The sequence below is a fragment of the Muntiacus reevesi genome, chromosome 9 (genome assembly GCF_963930625.1).
Source record: "Muntiacus reevesi chromosome 9, mMunRee1.1, whole genome shotgun sequence".
In the NCBI taxonomy this organism is placed as follows: Eukaryota; Metazoa; Chordata; class Mammalia; order Artiodactyla; family Cervidae; genus Muntiacus; species Muntiacus reevesi.
The window spans coordinates 8,571,212-8,594,334 of NC_089257.1; the positions used below are offsets into that span (position 1 = coordinate 8,571,212).

The following is a 23,123-nucleotide window of genomic DNA, read 5'->3' on the forward strand; positions in this document are numbered from 1 at the left end:
ATTATCTATTTTACTTCAGTTTCATTGTAAACACTAAAAGTGTAAAAGTAAAAGTGTTGTATAATGCAAATGAAATACAGTAAAGGCAAGCCATATATAATTATGTATTTTAACCTGTGTAAGTAAAAATGTTAACTTAAAAGACAAGATACTAAATAAAAATTACACTGTCTCTGAAAAAGAATAAAAAATATAAATTCATAAGTTGGTGAAAAATCAGTATAACTATATAACAATTAACTCGCTAATTCATTACATATTAATTTCTTGCTATATAGGCATTACACCATTCTAGGTACACTGATAAACAAAATAATTAATTCTAGTAGCTAGGTAAACTGTTATTATACCCTGGTTGTATAATTGTAATCTTAATTATAATTACCGTAAACTCTTTGAAGAAAGAGAAATCAAAACAAATTTTAAAATGACTTCTGCGTTCCAAGAAAATGAAACTTGATGTCAAATGACTCCTTTCATGATGGATGATACATTTATTTAATATGGGATATGATGCTTCTTTTCCAGAGCTTCTTCATAGCATAAGTTAACTCAGAATTTCTCAGACTGTAGATTAGTGGATTCAGCATGGGGGTCATAACTGTATAGAACACGCTCAATGATTTATCAATGTAGAAGGTCTTAGCAGGTCTTACATATATGAAAATGCAGGGAACAAAAAAGCAGACAACCACAGTGATGTGGGAACCACAGGTCTGGAGGGCTTTCCGCCTCCCTTCCTGACTCAGGTTCTTCAGAGAGTGCAGGATGACTCCGTAGGAGATGAGTAAGAGCAGAAACACAACAGTGCAGATCAGTCCTCCATTGGCCAACACTAAGACACCAACGATATAGGTGTCAGTACAGACGAGTTTCAACAAGGGGCACATATCACAGAGAAAGTGATCAATGACATTGGAGCCACAGAAAGGGAGCCCATAAATAGTACTAAGTTGAATCACTGAGTGCAAGAAACCTCCAACCCAGGATACCACCAGCAGTAAAACACACACCCTCTGCCTCATGATCACCAGATAATGCAAGGGCTTACAGATGGCCACATAGCGGTCATAGGCCATCACCAGCAGAAGGAAGACCCCTGATCCAGAAAAAAGGTGCTCTGTAAACAACTGAGTCATACAAGATTTAAAGGTTATGGTTTTTTCTCCAAAGAACAAGTCTGAGATCAATCTGGGGGTGATAGAAGAGGAATAAGCAATATCCATAAATGATAAGCAAGCAAGAAAAAAGTACATTGGTGTGTTCAGGGTCTTACTGACAGTTATAGTGACTATAATTAGAAAATTGCCCACCACAGTCAAAATGTAGACAAACAGGAACATAAACAAAAGTACTTTCCCCTCCTTTGGATTCTGTGTGAGTCCCAGAAGAACAAAGTAGGTTACGTTGTTTCTTGATTCCATCTAATCTGAACAGGAGCTGACTTCATATAGTAGAAGAAATTTACCTACAAAACAGGGAGGGAAAGTTAAAGGGGGAAAATACTCAAATGTATGAGAATTGCTTTTTTCCATTTGTTGGAAGAATGAGTATAGAACAGCTATTTGTGTCCAATGCATCATGGACATTTTTATTATCAAGTTGAAGAAGGCAGAGTTTCTTTCCCTTGGTGCTATGACACATAACGAGAAATCAACCAACTCCAGACCCATGCTATTAGTGCCATTAAATGAATATTCAGTGCTGAGTCATAGTAGAGGAGTATATCAAATAAGTATGACAGAAGACTTTCCAAAGGAAGCAAAGCTTCAGCTAAGTGTAAAAAAGAATTGAAAGAATAAAAAAATATAAGGAAGAGAAATCCAAAAAGTCCAATATTTATAAAGCCATAAAAGTCTAATACTTGAGGCCCACTTGAGGTAATTTACATAATCAGTGTGAGTAGATCAAACTGTGAATGGAAGTTCCCTGTCCTGAACTGTCTCAGACCTCACTGACACTTCCTAGGTTTTTAGATGGATATTTTCCTTTTCCTAACAATTAAATGCTACAGCAGTAATTTTATGTCCATGGTCCCTACCTTTCCTCTTAATTTGCAAACTTGGATATGCAACATCTCTAATTTTGACATCCAAGTGAATGGTAATTTAGTATTTAAAAAGTTTTTAATTGTCCATAATAAACATAAGCATTTTCCATACAAAACTTAAAGAGGTGTTCCCTATTTATCTCATTAAATGCTGTCTTTTCCCATGTTATTTTTAGGACAAAAAATTGATGCACTCTTCATTCATTTGTTACTCTCATAAAACTTTATTAAATCCTATTCACCCTACTATGAAAATATATCGCAAATTTGATCACTCTCTACTTCTTAATTTACTCCTGGTCCACTGCAATAGGCTCCTATCAAGTCTCTCCATGTTTATTCCAGCCTCCAAGAATCAGTTCTCCTGAAGCAGCCCAAATGTCATCACTCTACAGCTCGAAAATCCTAGAGTATATTCTAATCATACACTCACAGTTTACTGTTTAATATTGACAGTAACAAGAACTGTAATCCTCATTTTACAACTGGAGAAACTAATGCTAGAAGATCTCATCCATTTTCCCAAAATCATACATTTCTAAGGGACATACCACGAACTGAATCTAAGTTTGATTGATTTCAAAGTAATTACATTTCTTACATAATAAAGACAGTCCCTAATTATGAGCCTGGTTCCCACTATTTACTGCTAATCTTACCTTGTGGAGGCTTGTTCAGAATCTAAGGGTGGCTTTAAGTTACACATAAACACTTGAAATTATTTTTCATCCAATTTGACAACAGAGGACAAAAGGCCACCTTATTACTTGAGGATGTATTTTATTTCATTTGACTATCTGTCCATTTCCTCCACAGAGTCTTCTGATTATTCAGAGGCGCATTTTTATGTGCTGTGTTGATTTTTCCAAAGGAATTCCATGGTGCACACCTAGAAAAACAAAATTTACCACATTAGGAAATTTATCAAAATGACCAGCAAACCTTACATATACATAGAATAAATCAACTAGTTATTTGGCAGGGAAGTTTTTCACAAGTAACATCTTTCCTACTAACTTCAACAAGAAAAATAACATTTGACTATTTAGCCCTTTTCATTCTGTCATATTAACATGACCAGACTCATTGACTGAGATTTTGAAAGATGTTCTTTCGTGTATATATATATATATATATAGTCATGCTTTAAGTCTATAAAAGGACCACCTGAAAAATTGATTCCAGTTACTAAGTGGATAACATCTTCTTCCTGTTGGGAGGAAGATCACAGGATATTTCACCCCTTTCAGCCGCAATTATCATTGAGCCTTAGAATTGGAATGTGTCCAAGATTGATTCTTGTTTAATTAATTCACTGGGATTTCACCCAGAGTTTTAAAAATAAAAATCTATATGTAAATATATTAATAGGCAAAGTCACATAAATAATATCAGAAAAGTGCAATACCCAAAACAAGGCAGCTTTAGAATCTTTATGAGGCTAAGGTCAACCAAAAATAATCAAAAATTTTGTCCCAGTGAACTTATTTGTTATTTCTTTCCCCACCTGGCATCACAAGATTTTCTTTCCTTTTGTTTAGTACTCAATTTGATCACCTTAATTTGGTTAGATATATGAACATTATATCAAAAAGCACAATTAAATGTATTAAAATTTTAGATATAATAGCTAATTATTTTCCAATTATTATCATTTTTTTAAAAGTCAAGGCACCTCTGTCATATCAGTAACTGCCCTATGAGTGAGGACACAGAGATTAATGAAACCTGGGGGAAAATCATGTAAAAGGTTTTTTCCTGCATGGATCTTCTTTCTTAGTCAGACGATAAAGAATGAGACAACTTAACAAAGTAGCTTCAGTCTTATTCACTGCTTATAAGAAATAGAATACTGTGACAAAAGATAAGAGGTAGAGTTCTACTGTGGAAAATGTAGAGATGATCTTTCTTCAAAGGTGATGTTTAAGCTGAAATTGAAAGGATAGCAAGTGGCTACCATCAGAAGTACTGTTACAGAAACTAAAACTAAATAAAATTAATGAATAAAACTATCTCACTTCAGAGAAAACAGGAGTTATACTTAGAAAACTCTAAAATTTTCACAGGAATTTTTTTGGCAGTACTATGTTAAGAAGGACCAGAGAATATATGCCCTCTTGTATTATTCCAAATTTTAATGGAAAAGCTTTCAACCTTTCATGCAGAGGAAGGTATTAGCTGTGGATCTGTCCTATATGGACTTTATTATGTCAAGGTACTATTTCCAACTTGAGAGATTTCAATGAAATGAAAATTGAATTTCTATCTGATCATGGACAACCCAAGGAGATTTTAAGAAAATAATTCCACTTACAAAAGTATCCAAAAAAAGAATAAAATAAAGTCTTACACTCTGAAAACTACAAAATGTTGCTGAGAGACATATAGAACACACACACATATACCAGAAGACATTTATAAGCTGGACTATTCAGCAGTTCAGTTCAGTTCAGTTACATAGTCGTGTCTGACTCTTTGCGACCCCACAAACCACAGCACGCCAGGCCTCCCTGTCCATCACCAACTCTTGGAGTCCATCCAAACCCATGTCCATCGAGTCAGTGATGCCGTCCAACCATCTCATCCTCTGTCATCCCCTCCTCCTCCTGCCCTCAATCTTTCCCACCATCAGGGTCTTTTCAAATGAGTCAGCTCTTTGCATCAGATTGCCAAAGTATTGGAGTTTCAGCTTCAGTATCTTCCAATGAACACCTAGGACTGATCTCCTTTAGGATGGGCTGGTTGGATCTCCTTGCAGTCCAAGGGACTCTCGAGAGTCTTCTCCAACACCACAGTTCAGAGGCATCAATTCTTCGGTGCTCAGTTTTCTTTATAGTCCAATGTTCACATCAATACATGACCACTGGAAAAACCATAGCTTTGACTACACAGACCTTTGTGGACAAAGTAATGTATCTGCTTTTTAATGTGCTGTCTAGTTTGGTCATAACTTTCCTTCCAAGGAGTAAGCGTCTTTTAATTTCATGGCTGCAATCACCATCTGCAGTGATTTTGGAGCCCTCAAAAATAAAGTCAGCCACTATTTCCACTGTTTCCCCATCTATTTGCCATAAAGTGATGGGACCGGATGCCATGATCTTAGTTTTCTTCTTCACTTTCAGCCATAAGCGTGGTGTCATCTGCATATCTGAGGTTATTGATATTTCTCCTGGCAATCTTGATTCCAGCTTGTGCTTCATCCAGTCCAGTGTTTCTCATGATGTACTCTGCATATAAGTTAAATAAGCAGGGTGACAATATACAGCCTTGACATACTCCTTTTCCTATTTGGAACCAGTCTGTTGTTCCATGTCCGGTTCTAACTGTTGCTTCCTGACCTGCATACAGGTTTCTCAAGAGGTAGGTCAGGTGGTCTGGTATTCCCATCTCTTTAGAATTTTCCACAGTTTATTGTGATCCACACAGTCGAAGGCCTTGGCATAGTCAATTAAGCAGAAATAGATGGTTTTCTGAAACGCTCTTGCTTTTTCGATGATCCGGTGGATCTCTGGTTCCTCTGCTTTTTCTAAAATCAGCTTGAACATCTGGAAGTTCACAGTTCACATATTGCTAAAGCCTGGCTTGGAGTATTTTGAGCATTACTTAATAATACTTCATGATTCAGTGCAATTCCTATCATAGCCACGAAATCATTTTTTGCAGAAACAGAAAAATCCATGCTAAAATTCATATGGAATCTCAAGGACTCCAAATTGTCAAATCAATCTAGAAAAGAAGAAGGTTGGGAGTCTCATACCTCCTGATTATAAAATATACTGTGCAAATCTATGGTAATCACAGCCCCAATAAAGGTGGACGTCCAATAAAGATGGACGATGGACTAATGGGGTAAAACAGATAGTCTAGAAATAAATCTTCCTATACGTGTTTAGGTAATTTTCAACAAGGGTCCCAAGCATTTTATGGGGAAAAGAAATGATAATAAGTGATTAAAAGGCAATCACCAAAAAACAAAAATGTTATGATTCCACTTACATGAGGCACTTAGTCAAATTCACAGGCAGAAAATATAATGGTTTCCCTGCCAGGGCTCTGGGAGCAAAAGTGGAGAATTTTGTTTAATGGCTGTGGGTTTCAGTTTGCAAAGTTGAAAAAGTTTTGGAGATGGATGGTGGCAATGTTTGCATAACAATGTGAATTAACTTAGTGCTACTTTAAAATGGCCAGAATTGTAAATTTTGCTATGCATATTTTACCACAATTTTTAAAGTAAATATAAGAACTAAGGTGACCTCATTAACTGGTGTATGATGTGAACATAAACTATAGCACAATAGCCCAAAGTATGTGCATAGATCGTTGACTTCAAGTAAACCAAGGTCATCTTTCTAATAGGTAAATGTGTCAATCAATAGCAAAACTGCTAAATTAAAATCTCTATTTTTAATATTCATTTTGTACTGGAATAGAGTTGATTAACAAGGTGTTAGCTCAGGTATGCAGCAAGGTGAATCAGGTATATGAATACATGCATCCATCCTTTTTCAAAGTCTTTTCCCACTTAGGTTACTACAGGATGTTGAGCAGAGCTTCCTATGCTATGCAGTAGGTCCTTTTTGGATATCAGTTTTAAACATAGTAGTCTGCATATGCTAATTCCAAAGTTTTATCTAATCAATTCAACAAATATTGAGTACCTTCTGTGGACCAGGCATTGTTTAAGTTCTCAGGATGAATCAATAAAGAAAGTAGACCAAAAAAAGAAGAAGAAGAAAGAAAGAAGGAGAAAGAAGGAACAAAAACCCAAACTCTTTATTTTGGATTTTCTAACTCAGATTTTAGAAGCAAGTTGGCAAACACTTTTGAAGGATTTTGTGCTCCTCTGGACTACTTCAGATTGTCTGATTTTGCAGAGGAAAGATAAGATTTTACAATAGGAAACTTCCTTGCCTACAAAGCAATGAGAATTTGCACTACAGATTAGACTTAAACTCCACCTTGCAAACAGAGGTACCAAAGTCACTGATGAAACTCTGAGTGGGATGGGTTTGCCCTCAAAGTGACAGGGAATAATTTATGCTACATGGATCAGTGATATCTTAAATAGAAATTGTAATGAGTCATAATAAAACAGATGGATGCAAACGTGATTGTGGTTTCAGACTGTGACACTTAAATCAATATATTAATAAGTAGGCTCAAACATCTTTATTACTCAAAATAGGATCATTGCAATCAACACATTTTTGCCAATGAGAAATACATTTGCTTATTCCTGTATGTAAAAATCCAGGCTTGGGGATTTCACAAACTCTTGGAAAGCATTTTCTGCCTCCTACTAGTTGTGGAAGTGTTTTCTCTGCAGAAGTCGTTGAAGGGATATGATTGAGGAAGTGGTAGTCAGTTGGCAAGAGGTCAGGCTGAATATAGCAGATGAGGTAAAACTTAGACCAATTCATTCAACTTTTGAAAAATTGTGGATGACCCAGAGGGATGGGATGGGGAGGAAGTTGGGACGGGGGTTCAGGACGGGGAACACATGTAAATCCATGGATGTTTCATGCCAATGTAGGGCAAAAACCACTACAATATTGTAAAGTAATTAGCCTCCAACTAATAAAAATAAATGAAAAAAATAAAAATAAATAATTGGAAAAATAAAAAAGAAAACTTGTATGTGTGGGGTGCACTCATCAGTCATTATCCTGGAGAAGAACTGAGCCCCTTCTCTTAATCAATACCGGCTGCAGGCATTGCAGTTTTTGGTGCATCCCATTGATTTGCTGGGACTTCTCTAGTGGCTCAGACAGTAAAGAAACTGCCTGCAATGCAGAAGACCCAGGTTCGATCCCTGGGTTGGGAAGATCCCCTGGAGAAGGGAATAGCAACCCACTCCAATATTCTTGCCTAGAGAATCCCATGGACAGGGGAGCCTGGCAGGCTACAGTCCTTGGGATGGCAAAGAGTCGGACAGAGCTGAGTAATTTCATTTCATTTCACTTCGCTTCATTGATTTGCTGAGCATACTTCTCAGACGTAGTGATTTCACCGGGGCTCAGAAAGCTGTAGTGGATCAGAGCAGAAGCGGACCAACAAACAGTGACCGTGACCTTTTTTTTTTTTTTTTTTTTTGTGCAAGTTTGGCTTTAGGAAGTACTTTGGAGCTTCTCTTTAGTCCAGCCACTGAGCTGGTTGTTGCCAGTTGTCATATAAAGTTCACTTTTGTCTCAGGTCACAATTTGATGGAGAAATGGTTCATTGTTGTTATCCAGAGTAAGAGAAGATGACACTTCAAAGCAACAATTTTTTTTTTATTGATCAGCTGATAAGGCACCCAAGTATTGAAGTTGTTCACCTTTCCAGTTTGCTTTAAGCCCTGAATGACAATAGAATGGTTGATTTTTAGTTCTTCAGCAACTTCTACTGTAATTATAAGAGGATCAGCTTCGATGATTGCTTTCAATTGATCTTTGTCAACTTCCTATGGCCAGCCACTAAGCTCCTCATCTTCAAGCCTCTCATCTCCTTTGCAAAACTCCTTGAACCACCACTGCACCCCACTGCACCGGAACTGTTCATTAGCAGTTCCTGGGCCAGATGCATTGCTGATTGTGAATTGTCTCTGCTGCTTTAACACCCATTTTGAATTCTAATAAAAAAATAGCTTGAATTTGCTTTTTGTCTAACATCATTTCCCTAGTCTAAAATAAATTTAAAATGCAGAGCAAGTAATAGGTCATTAGCAAAAAACATAAAGTGAAAAATGTGCATTAAAAGGATGCATATAATATAACCACATTTAAGAATGTACTCCAATATCAAATGGCAAATTTCAACAAGGCAAATACAGCAATTACTTTTGCGCCAAGCTAATACATGTGTTGGTACTTCCACCCCACTTTCCCCCGCCCCCCGCAAAATCTCTACAACTGCATCTAACAAGGGTTTTGAGTTTTGTTAGTGAGTCTGTTTTTCGTTTGCAATTTTTTGTTTGTTTTTAGTTTGGCGGGGGGAGGATTTGCCCTGCCTGCGGCTTGTAGCATCCTAACTCCCTGAAAAGAGGCTGAGCCCAGGCCCTCAATAATATTTGCACAATTCAAAACATGCATTTGTTGGGAAAGTATTTAAAAAGTTTATGAACTACATGAAGAGAAATCAACATACTAAATTTAAATTTATAAGAAGCATTGTGCAGGATGAGGTAAATTAAGAGATATATATGGATTGATACGGAGATATTTTTTAAGACTTTGCATACTAAAAGTAAGTGCTACATACATAAAAAAGAACAAATATACATATGGCACATACATTTGCACTGACAAAAATTATTTTCAGATGAAAATGAAGAAACAAATTTTGGCCAGTCTCTGAGTATGAGGACTAGAAAATGCTGAAGGAAAATAGGAAATTTATTCAACACTGCATCCCACATAATTTGGTTTCACTTATGTTTTATTATTATCTATTTTATTTCATTTTTCTTATAAACAGCAGAAGTATTAGAGTAAAAATTGTTATGTATAATGCAACTGAAATATAGTAAAGAAGGAAACCTATATAGAGTTAAATATTTTAAATAATGTAAATAAAATTTCACTTAAATGAAAAGAATCTAAATAAAAATTGCACTCTGTCTGAAAAAGTATAAAAGATAAAGATACATGAACTGATTAAAAATCAGTATAAATATATAATATTTTCCTCACTAAATCATTTATTTACTATTAATGCCTTGCTGTATAGGCCTTATGGTTATCTAGGTATATTGATAAGAATTTTGGACCTTACATTGTAGCATGGAGCAAACCGTTATGAATGCACAGCTGTATGATTATATTATTTAATTATAATTATCATAATTTTCTAGAAGAAAGAGAAATCAGAGTCAAATTTAAAATAGTTTCTTCATGCAAAGGAAATGGAACCTGATGTCAAATGACTCCCTCCATGGTTGATGAAGCTCCTAGTTAATATGAGATACAATGCTTCTTCTCCAGAGCATCTTCATAGCGTTAGTCAACTCAGAACTTCTGTAGATTAATGGATTCAGCATGGGAGTTATGACTGGATAAAACACACTCAATAATTTATCAATGGGGAATGTTTTAGCTGTTCAGTTCAGTTCAGTTCAGTCACTCAGTCGTGTCTGACTCTTTGCGACCCCACAAACCACAGCACGCCAGGCCTCCCTGTCCATCACCAACTCTTGGAGTCCATCCAAACCCATGCCATCGAGTCAGTGATGCCGTCCAACCATCTCATCCTCTGTCATCCCCTCCTCCTCCTGCCCTCAATCTTTCCCACCATCAGGGTCTTTTCAAATGAGTCAGCTCTTTGCATCAGATTGCCAAAGTTTCAGCTTCAGTATCTTCCAATGAACACCTAGGACTGATCTCCTTTAGGATGGGCTGGTTGGATCTCCTTGCAGTCCAAGGGACTCTCAAGAGTCTTCTCCAACACCACAGTTCAAAAGCATCAATTCTTCAGCGCTCAGCTTTCTTTATAGTCCAACTCTCACATCCATGTTCTCACATACATGAAAATGGAGGGAACAAAGAAGCAAACAACCACAGTGATGTGGGAACCACAGGTCTGGAGGGCTTTCTGCCTCCCTTCCTGACTCAGGATCTTCAGAGAGTGCAGGATGACTCCATAGTAAGAGCAGGAACCCAACGGTGCAGATCAGTCCTCCATTGAATGCTACTAAAAGGTAACTGACATAGGTGTCAGTAGAGACGAGTTTTAATAAGCGATACCTGTAACGCATATAGTAATCAATATTGGGGCCACAGAATGGGAGCCCATAAACAGTGCTAAGTTTAATTACTGAGTGCAGAAAACCTCCAACCCAGGACACCACCAGCAACACAACACACACCCTGTGCCTCATGATCACCAAATAATGTAAGGGCTTACAGATGGCCACATAGTGGTCATAGGCCATCACCAGCAGAAGGAAGACCCCTGATCCAGCAAAAAGGTGCTCTGCAAACAGCTGAGTCATGCAAGATTCAGAGGTTATTTCTTTTTTCCAAAGAACAAGTCTGAAATCAATCTGGGGGTAATAGAAGAGGAATAAGTTACATCCATAAATGATAAACTAGCAAGAAAAAAGTACATTGGTGAGTTCAGGGTCTTACTGACAGTTATAGTCACAACAATGAGAAGGTTGCCCACTACAGTCAAAATATAGCAGAGCAAGAACAGAACAAAAAGGACTTTCTGCTCCTTTGGATTCTGTGTGAGCCCCAGGAGGACAAAGTAAATTACATTGTTCCTTGCTTCCGTTTAGTCTGTACAGAGGCTGAGTTCAGGTAGTAGACGCAATTTACCTATGATAAAAGGGGGAAACATTTAAATGCATTATAAGTATAGTCGTTTATTTATCCATTCATTAGAAGAATATGAATGGAGTATCTTCTGGCTCCAATGTGCCATGGACATTTTAATTACCAACTTGAATAAGCCAGGGCTTCCCTTGTAGCTCAGTCAGTAAAGAATCTGCCTGCAATGCAGGAGACCCGGGTTCCATCCCTGGGTTGGGAAGATCCCCTGGAGAAGGAAATGGCAACTCACTCCAGTATCCTTGCCTGGAAAATCTCATGGAGAGAGGAGCCTGGTGAGCTGCAGTCCATGAGGTTGCAAAGAGTCGGGCACGACTGAGCAACTAACACTAACTTACTAGAATAAGTCATAGAAACCCACCCTCAGTGATAGGACTCAAAATGAGGGATCAGGTAATTCCAGACCCATGTAATAAGTGCATTAAATGATTATTCACACAGTGCTAAGAGTCACAGTAAAGGAGTATATCAACTAAAATTAGATAAGGTTTCCCAAAGGAAACAATATTTCAGCTGAAATATTTTTTTTAAATCAAAGAATACAAATGATGGGAAGAGAGTTCCACAAAAAGGTGCACCATTTATAAAGAGCAATACTTGAGTATTACTCACAAAAGTGTAATACTTGAGATTCACTTAAGACAATTTACACAATCAATGTGGGTAGATCAAACCATAAATAGATCCCTGTCTTGAATTGTTTCAGACCTCACTGATACTTTCTTAGATCTTTAGGTGGATATTTCCCTTTTCCTAAACAATAAATGCTGCAGCAGTTTAATTTCATGTCCCCAGCCCCTATCTCTCCTGTATTTTGCAAACTTGTTATACATCTTCTATAATTTTGACATCCAGTTTAATGGCAATTTAATATTTACAAAACTAATTGTTAAATTTTCCACAATAGACATAGGCATTTTTTAAACCAAATTTAAAGAGATATTCCCTGTTTATCTCATTAAATGCTATCATTTTCCATGTTTGTGTTAGGACAAAAAATTTCAAAGGTCTTCACTATTAGTTATTCTCATAAAACTTTAATAAAGCCTATTGGCACTACTTTCAAAATATATCACTTTCAAAATATATACTTTCAAAATATGATCATTCATTACTTTTTAATTTCTTACTGGTCCACTGAAACAGCCTTCCACCAATTCTCTCCATGTTTATCCTGGTCTTCAAAAATTGGTTCTCCTGAAGCTGCCCAAATTGTCCTTTTTAATCTTATTCTGATGACACCATTCCAGTGCTCAAAACTCCTACTGTTTATTCCAATCACAAACTCATAGTTTAATGTAACACAGTCAATATTTACAGTAACAAGAACTGTAATCCTCACTTCATATTGAAGAAACTGAAGTTCAGAACATCTAATTTACTGTTTCAGTCACATGTTTTTAAGTGCTATACCTATAATTGAATCTAAGTTTGATTGATTTCAAGGTAATTAAATGTCTTACCTAATAAACACAGTCCCACGACTGTAAGTCTGATTCCCACTACTTACAGTTAGTCTTACCTTGTGGAGTCTTGTTCAGAATCTGAAGGATGACTTTAAGTTACTCATAAACACTTAGAATCATTTTTCATCCAGTTTGACAACTGAGGGTAGAAAGCTGCCTTATTACCTAAGGATATTCATGTAATTTGGCTATCTGTCCATTTTTTCCATGAAGTCTTCTGATTACTCAGGTCATTTTTATATGCGCTGCTGGTTATTTGAAAGGAATTCCAGGGTTCGCACAGGAAAACAAAAGCTTATCGCTTTAGGAAATGTATCAAAATGACCAGCATATCTTATAAGTACAGAGAAGATAGCAACTAGCCATTTACCAGGGGAGTTTTCCGAGGAACTGCTTTCTTGCTTCTTGTTGTTTAGTCGCTAAGTCGTGTCCGACTCTTTTGCAACGCCATGGACTGTAGCCCACCAGGCTCCTCAGTCCATGGGATTTTTCCAGGCAAGAATACTGGAGTGGGTCGCCATTTCCTTCTCCAGAGGATCTTCCCAACCCAGGGATGGAACCCCGGTCTCCTGCGTTGCAGGCAGATGCTTTACCGTCTGAGCCACCAGGGGAGCTGGCTCGAATTCTTACTAACATCAAATAGAAAAGTCCCATTTGATGGTTTAGTTCTTCTCACTCTGTCATGTTAACATAGCCAGACTAGTTGACTTGCAGTTTTGAAAGACATCCCCCTAATTTTTTAAGCCATGCATTAAGTCTAAAAAAGGACCTCCTGAAAAATTTACATCACTCACTAAGTGCATAACATCTTCTCCCTATTAGTGGTGAAGATCAGAGGATATTTCATTCCTTCTAGCTGCATTTATCATTGAGTCTTGGAATTGGAATGTGTCCAAGACTGATTCTTGCTTAATTAATTCACTGACATTTTCCACAAAGTTTTTAAAGAACATCTATATGTAAAGATATTACTCTAGCAAATCACATAATTAATGTCAGAAAGGTGCAACATACAAAGAAAGTAGCTTTAGAATCATATAAGATGATTGTCCATCAAATATAAAATATTGACCCAGTAGTGTTGTTTCAAAGAACTTGTTATGCATTTTCCCACCCGTCATGGGAAGAGTTTCTTTTCTTTTATTTAATATTCAATTTAATCACATTATATTTTGGTTAATAAATAAAATTTACATCAAAAATATAATTAAATGTATCAAAACTTTGGATATAATAACTAATGAATTATCCAATTTTATATATATATTTTTTAAGTTAGGTAACTTCTGTTATGCCAGCAACTGTGCTATGAGTAAGGACACAGATTAATAAAACCAGGGGGAAAAAATCACATAAAAGTTTTTCTCATGCCTGGATCTTACTTTCTTCTAATACAGTCAAACAATAAAAGAGACATCTAATAAAGTAGCTATTAAATGTCTTTTAATATTAAAGTAGTTATTAAATAAAGGAAACAATAAAGTAGCCATGGCTTGCGATATAAGTAAATAAAGTTTAGCTACCAACTGGGCAATACATAAATCTAAATACAGTTTTTATAATGGTAAACATTCCCTACCCGGGCCGTTTCTCTGAGTACCTATAGGTAAAACTCAACATACTTTTGATAAGTAGTGTTCAGTGGACCCTGAACCATAAAATTGTATTTTCTCTTCTCCACTTAGGAGACAAACTCATTGCTATGATTATTTCCCAAAGTCACTATTTCATCCCACAACGTCCTCATAGCATTTTCGCCTCTAAATTTGCGGCTGTGTTCCCAGGTGATGCTTGTGGTAAAGACCCTCTTGGCAGTCCAGGAGACATGAGACGTGGGAGTTCGATCCCTGGCTTGTGAAGATCCCCTGGAGGAGGGAATGGCAGCCAACTCCAGGATTCCTGCCTGGAAAGTTCCATGGACAGAGGAGCCTGGCAGGCTACAGCCCACAGGGTCCCAAAGAATGAGACAGACCGAGGCAACTTAGCAGGCACAGAAAGCATGTTTAAGGAGTTAGCCAGGAGTTATGATGATGTAAAATGTAGCCTTGGGTTGCCTGCAAATATAAGGGCGCAAAAACAAATGAGTAGGACGCAACTAAGATGACAAACGTGATGTGGACACAGGTGGAGAGGACAAGGCACCTCCGCTCCAAATCATAAGTCTTTAGGGAGCACAAGATCTCCACATAGGACACCGTCAAGGGGAAATGTTTTGGGTTGTTTTTTGTTTTTTTTTTTTTTTTTTTTGCATTTAAAGCATCATTTTTTACTTTTAGTTTTTGCTTAACAAATATGTGAGAAAAACTTTGACAATTTCTGACCCTCATTAGGGTGTTCTTTAAACTGTAAACTCAAAAACTGTATTTCTTTATAAAAGTTGAAAATGATATCACTTTGAACTAAAGAAAGATATTGTAGTTATTAATCATAGCTCATGTTGTACACACAGCAATTCTGTAGCTTGACACATTCTATAATCTGTTCTCATTTTAATTTTTTTAACATTTATTTAGTTGGAGGCTAATTACTTTACAATATTGTGGTGGTTTGTGCCATACATTCACATGAATCAGCCATGGGTGTGCATGTGTTCCCCCTCCCACCTCCCTCCCCATCCCCTCCCTCTGGGTCACCCCAGTGCACCAGCCCTGAGCACCCTGTCTCATGCATCGAGCCTGGACTGGTGATCTAGTTCACATATGATAATATACATGTTTCAGTGCTATTCTCTCAGATCATCCCACCCTCACCTTCTCCCACAGAGTCCAACACTCTGTTCTTTACAACTGTGTCTCTTTTGCTGTCTCACATATAGGGTCATCATTGCCATCTTTCTAAATTCCATATATATGTGCTAATATACTGTATTGTTGTTTTTCTTTATGACTTACTTCGCTCTAAATAATAGGCTCCAGTTTCATCCACATCATTAGAACGGATTCAAATGCATTCGTTTTAATGGCTGAGTAATATTCCATGGTGTATATGTACCACAGATTTCTTATCCATTCGTCCGCCTATGGACATCTAGGTTGCTTCCATGTCCTGGCTATTATAAACAGTGCTGCGATGAACATTGGGGTACACGTGTCTCTTTCAATTCTGGTTTCTTCGGTGTGTATGCCCAGTAGTGGGATTGCTGGGTCATATGGCAGTTCTATTTCCAGTTTTTAAGGAACCTCCACACTGTTCTCCATAGTGGCTGTACTAGTTTGCATTCCCACCAACAGTGTAAGAGGGTTCCTTTTTCTCCTCACCCTCTCCAGCATTTATTGTTTGCAGACTGTTTGATAGCAGCCATTCTGACCAGTGTGGGATGGTACCTCATTGTGGTTTTGGTTTGCATTTCTCTGATAAAGAAGATGTTGAGCATCTTTTCGTGTGTTTGTTAGCCATCTGTATGTCTTCTTTGGAGAAATGTCTGTTTAGTTCTTTGGTCCATTTTTTGATTGGGTCACTTATTTTTCCAGAACTGAGCTGCAGGAGTTGCTTGTATATTTTTGAGATTAATTCTTTGTCAGTTGCTTTGTTTGCTATTATTTTCTCCCATTCTGAAGGAAATGTTTTAATGGGTAAATGAATCTACAGTTGGCAGTAACAGAATCCAATGGTGTGAGTGTCCTTGCAGACAGGTTTCAACAAAGGGTGTTAGGCACACAGGAATGGTCTATGACATTGGAGTTACAGACATGCAGTCATGCTGTGAAGAGAATCCAGTGTTGCAAGAACAAGCCCTCCAGCCTGTGATGCTCGAAAGAAACCACATCCCTGTCACTCACGATAGTTTCACAGGGCAGGGTTCTGCAGATGGCCACACAGAGCTCTGGCAACCGCTGTGGGCAGGGAGATCTCAGCAGCAAGAGATACTCAAGAAAGAGCTGAGTTCTGGACTTCCTGAAAGAGATGATTTTTTTCTTTTTTTCTTGGCATTTCTTGGCATTTTAGGTGTCATAAATAAAAACCCGCAGCTATCTACAAGGGATAAGAAACACAGGCAGGAACCGTAAGCTCTACCCAAGCTTACGATAGGGGACTTATTAACTGAAGACACCTATCCTTATCTGGATAGCAGTTCTTTTTATACTCTAAATATATAAGCTCCTCTTAAATTAACCTTCTTAAAGTGAATTTTATTAAAAATAATAACAACATTGTTTTGTGACTAAACTATTTTAAACTTATTTTAACTTAATTTTAAACTACATTATTTATCTTATTTATATTCAGTTTATTATTTAGTTGTATTAATTTTGAATTATAAATATACCACCCTAGGCATACGTCTGAAAGATAATGATAATAAGGGACAGTTAGTCTCTGCACATATTGAAATATGTTATATATCATAGCAGTTATGTGTCAAACTGCACATATATAAAGAGACTAGTGAAAAACAATAGTCTCAAATTGGTTCCAAATTGGGACTTCAGGATATAATAGTCATAGTCAGAATTTCAAACCAATGGCAATAAGATAATTTTGTGAATATTTTTCTAAAAATTCTAAAACTTAGAGAAACAATTAAGACTTCATCACTATTTAATTCCTATAACAAAGTTAATTCAAGATGAATCAGGAGTTATAGTATAATAAACAAGCTATCACAACACTTTAAAAATTAAATCCTAAAAATGAATTGAAGAATGTTTGGTACAAGTGAACTGGGAAAATTCTTCCTAAAGAAGATACAAGAAATTCTAAAAATTGAATATAAAGCATAAAATAAATTACAAGGAAAAAGCATTCTACATAGGATAAAATGTTAAAAGCATATAACCAGAAAATATTAAATATATAGATAATGTAAAAGATACCAATTTTTAGTTTATCATTATATCATAAAAATAAAAACAAAAAAATAGGTTATACACATATGTATACTCCAGAGGAAAATAAATACAGATAAATTAAGTATGTGGAAAGATGCCCAAATTCAATTACATGAGAAGGGTGGTGGTTAAAATATAAAAATAACATTAACCAGATGTCATAAATACCTTTCAGGGATTGGTCATTGACAATGTGGTCGAAAGAATTCTCACAGACTGTGGACAGGACTATAGCTGTTACACTGACCTCAAGAATGGTAGTTTAGCAATAACTATCAGTATCAACATTTTAAATGAATATACTACTTGAACATTGGTTCAAATATCATACCAAAAATTCTATGCCTAGGAACTCATAATTGCACAATTCAAAAGCATATTTATTGGAAAATTATTTCTCATAGAGAAGTTTAGGAACCAAATAAAGAGGAATGGACATATCAATTTTAGTGTAAATTTATACAGAGTGTTGTGTAGCTTAAGAATAGTTAAGAGATATTATGGATTGATAATAGAAATATTTTTCATATGTCAGATACCAAAAGCAAGTGTTATATATATAGAAAGAAGCAAATGTACATTTGGCTAATATATTGTGTTTCAAAGATTATTGGTGGTAGTGGTTTAGTTGACAAGTCTTATCTGACTCTGTGCATCCCTATGAACTATAACTCCCAGGTTTCTCTGTCCATGTGATTTCCCAAGCAAGAATACTGGAGTGGGTTGCCATTTACTTCTCCAGGAGATCTTGAATCAGGGATTGAAACCAGGTCTCCTACATTGCAGGCAGGTTCTTTACTGACTGAGCTGCCAATTAAGCCATCAATTAAGAAACAAATTTAGGGCTAAATTCTGAGCATGAGGACTAGAAAATACTGAGATAAAAATAGGAAATTTATTTGACATTGCATCCCAATTTATTTGGTTTTTCTGTATACTATTTATTAATATCTTTTTTGAATTCAATGTTTCTTATAAAGTTAAAGCATTAAGTTAAACATTTTGTGAATAATGCAACTTAAATATAGTAAAGAAAGCAACTTACATAGAATTAAATATATAAAATTGTATACATAAAAATGTTCCATTTAAATGACACGAATCTAAAAAGTATCCTGTCTCTGAAAGAGAGTAAAAAAGATAAATACATAAGTTGATTAAATTTCAGGGTAACTATAAAATAGTAAAACTCTATATAAAAAGTTTAAAAGTTAACTATATATAAAGCTAAAAATCAGTGAAACTCATAATAATTTCTTGATTCATTTTAAATTACTGTTCTTGATATTTAGTCATATCCAACTGTTCGTGAACCCATGGACTGCAGTGCACCAAGCTTCTTTGTCCTTCACTGTCTCCCAGACTTCCCTCAAATTCATGGCCATTGAGTTGATGATGCCATCCAACCATTTCACCCTCTGTCACCCCCTTCTCCACCCTGTGCTCAATCTTTCCCAGCATCAGGGATTTTTCCAATGAGTCAACTCCTCCCATCAGGTGGCCAAAGTATTGGAGCTTCAGCTTTAGCATCAGTCATTCCAATGAATAGTCAGGGTTGACTTCTCTTAGGATTGACTAGTATGACCTCCTCACATTTCAAAGGACTCTCAAGAGTCTTCTGCAGCACCACAGTTTAAAAGCATCAATTCTTCGGTGTTCAGCCTTCTGTATGGTCCACGTCTCACATCCATATATGACTACTGGAAAAACTATGCATTGACCTATGGACTTTTGTTGGGAAACTGAATCTCTATATTTTAATATATATTACTAATTCCTAGATATATAGGCATTACCTCTTTCTAGGTACAGTAACAAACAAGTAATTATAGACCTTACATTCTAGTAGGTAAGTAAACTGTTATTAATAGCATAGCTGTATTAATTGCAAACATTCAAGTAATTATCATAAAGTCTCTGAAGAAAGAGAAATCAGAATCAAATTTTAAAATGACTTTTGCATTCTAAGTAAATGAACCCTGATGTCAAATGACTCCCTTCATGTTGGGTGATGCACTTATTTACTATGAGATACGATGTTCCTTTTCCAGAGCTTCTTCATAGCATTAGTCAACTCAGAATTTCTTAGACTGTAGATTAGTGGGTTCAGCATGGGTGTTATGACTGTACAGAACACACTCACAGATTTGTCAATGGGGAAGGTCTTAGCAGGTCTTGCATTTATGAAAATACAAGGAACAAAGAAGCAGACAACCACAGTGATGTGGGAACCACAGGTCTGGAGGGCTTTCTGCCTCCCTTCCTGACCCAGGTTCTTCAGGGAGTGCAGGATGACTACATAGGAGACAAGTAAGAGCAGAAACACAAGAGTGCAGATCAGTCCTCTATTGGCCAACACTAAGATGCCAATGATATAGGTGTCAGTACAGATGAGTTCCAATAAGGTGTACATGTCACACATATAGTGATCAATGACATTGGGGCCACAGAATGGGAGCCCATAAACAGTGCTAAGTTGAATCACTGAGTGCAGAAAACCTCCAACCCAGGACACCACCAGCAGCGCAACACACACCCTGTGCCTCGTGATCACCAGATAATGCAAGGGCTTACAGATGGCCACATAGCGGTCATAGGCCATCACCAGCAGAAGAAAGACCCCGGATCCAGCAAAAAGGTGCTCTGCAAACAGCTGAGTCATGCAAGATTCAAAGGATATGCTTTTTTCCCCAAAGAACAAGTCTGAAATCAATCTGGGGGTAATAGAAGAAGAATAAGTGACATCCATAAATGATAAACTAGCAAGAAAAAAGTACATCGGTGAGTTCAGAGTCTTACTGATAGTTACAGTAATGATAATGAGAAAGTTGCCCAGTACAGTCAAAATGTAAAAGACCAAGTACGTAACAAAAAGGACTTTTTGCTCCTTTGCATTCTTTGTGAGGCCCAAGAGGACAAAGTAAGATATATTGTTCCTTGGTTCCATCTAGTTCTTACAAGAGCTGAGTTTGTGTATTAGAAGCAGTTTACCTATAAAACAAGGGGGGAAAGAATTAAATGTTTAATTTTTTATTTATCCATTCATTAGAAGAATGTGAATGGCGTATATTTTGGGTCCAATGTGTTAAGGACATTCTAATTATCAGCTTGAAAAAGCCATAGAACCCTACCCTCAGTGATGTGACACATGATAAGGAATCAGGCAATTGCAGCCATCACATGAATATTCACACAGTGCATAGAGTGCACTGCATAGAGTGCATAGAGTTACAGCATCACATGAATATTCACACAGTGCTAAGAATTACAGCATAGTTGTATATCAAAGTAGAATCAGAGAAGACTTCCCAAAGGAATCAGTGCTTCAGCTGAGTTTTGTTTTGCTTTGTTTTAATGAGAGAATAAAAAAGATGGGAAGAGAATTCCATGAAAGGAGCACCATTTATGAAGTCACAAATGTGTAACACCTGTGACTCTCTTAAGGTAATTTACATAATCAATGTGATTAGACTAACTATGAATAGAAGATCCCTGTCTTGAATTTTCTCAGACCTCATTGATACATCTTAGGTCTTCAGGGGAATATTTCCCTTTTCCTGACCAATAAATGCTGCAGCAGTCTAATTTTGTGTCTCCAGCCCCACTCTCTCCCTTAATTTTCAAATTTATATATGCAACATCTCTAATTTTTGACATCAAGTTGATTGGCAATTTAGTATTTTAAAACTAGCTTTTAAATTTTCCATGAAGAACATAAGCAGTTCCTATACAAAATTTAAAGAGGCATTCCCTATTTATCTCATTAAATACTATCATTTTCCATGCTGTTGTCCTGACAAAAATTTTGTCATTCCCTTCTTAATTTCTTCCTGATCTGCTGCGGTACCCTCCTACCAAGTTTTTTTGTGTTTATTCTCCAAAAATTGGTTCTCCTAAAGCGGTTCAAATTGTCTTTTTCAGTTTTATTCTGATGATATCACTCTATTGCTCAAAACTGCTACAGTATATTCCAATCATGCACTCATAGTCTAATGTATCATATTTAATATTTACAATAACAAGAAATGCAATTGCCATTTTATAATTGAAGAATCTAATACTCAGGATATATCATTTATTCTCCCAAAATCACACACTTCTAAGTGATATATCTAGAATTGAATCTACATTTGTTTGACTTCAAAGTAATTTAGTTTCTTACATAAAAAAAAGTCATACAACTGTGAGCCTGGTTCTCATTATTTTCTGTTAGTCTTACCTTGTGGGGGTTTGTTCAGAATCTAAGGATGATTTGAAGTTATTCATAAACACTTGAAATTGTTTTTCATCCAGTTTAATGCTGGATTCTTTGCATTTAATGCTTTGCTCCTTTGCATTCTTTGTGAGGCCCAAGAGGACAAAGTAAGATATATTGTTCCTTGGTTCCATCTAGTTCTTACAAGAGCTGAGTTTGTGTATTAGAAGCAGTTTACCTATAAAAACAAGGTGGGAAAGAATTAAATGTTTAATTTTTTATTTATCCATTCATTAGAAGAATGTGAATGGCGTATATTTTGGGTCCAATGTGTTATTGGCCAAATGCTGCCTTATTAATTGAGTTTATTTCGTTTGGCAGTCTGTCCTTTTTCTCCACTGAGTCCTCTGATTATTCAGAAGTTCATTATTATATAAAATACAGATTATTTGAAAGGAGTTCCATGGCACACAGAAAAAATAGTTTATCACATCAGGAAATGTATCAAAATGACCAGCAAATCCTCCATATTCATAGAAAACATAGATATCAACCAGCCATTTCCTAGGGAATTTCTTCACAACTTATTTCCTACTAACATTAAAATGAAAAATAGCGTTTGAATGTTTAACTCTTCTCACACTCACATTAATATGGGCAGACTAGTTGACTTCAGATTTCAAAAGACTTTGCTGTGATTTTTTTGTCATGCTTTAAGTGTAAGAAATGACCTTCTGAAAAATATATGACAGTCATTGAGTGGATAGCATCTTCTCCCTGTTAAGGGTGAGATTACGGAATATTTCATCCCTTCCAGCTGAATTTATTATGGAGTCTTGAAATTGGAATGTGTCCAAGACTGATTCTTGCTTTAATTAATACACTGGAATTTTCCACAAAGTTGTTAAAGAACATCTATAGGTAAAGATATTATTAGACCAAAGTTCATATTAAATATCATAATGGTGCAACATGGAAAAATAACTTTAGAATCATTATGAGACTACTGCCAATCAAGAATAAAATCAACCCAATCATTTTGTCCCAGTGAACTTATTTGTTATATATTTCCCACACCGAGCATAGGAAGATCTTCCATTCTTTTATTTACTACTCAATATCCTCAGTTTGGCAATAAGTAGTTCATGATCCGAGCCACAGTAAGCTCCCAGTCTTGCTTTTGCTGACTGTATAGAGAAAAAAAAAAAAAAATTCTTAAATTTTAAATTTAAATTAAATTTTTTTTATTTTAAAAAATTCTTAAATAGAAGAAAG

At 36.2% G+C, this 23,123-nt stretch overlaps 1 protein-coding gene across 1 annotated transcript; it reads right to left on the reverse strand.

The window, feature by feature from the left end:
- Positions 1–494: 494 nt before the first annotated feature.
- LOC136174490 (olfactory receptor 4A47-like) lies at positions 495–1,424 on the reverse strand. Its single transcript, XM_065944675.1, has one exon. It carries the CDS (start codon positions 1,422–1,424, stop codon positions 495–497), a length of 930 nt encoding a protein of 309 aa, XP_065800747.1.
- Positions 1,425–23,123: the final 21,699 nt, after the last annotated feature.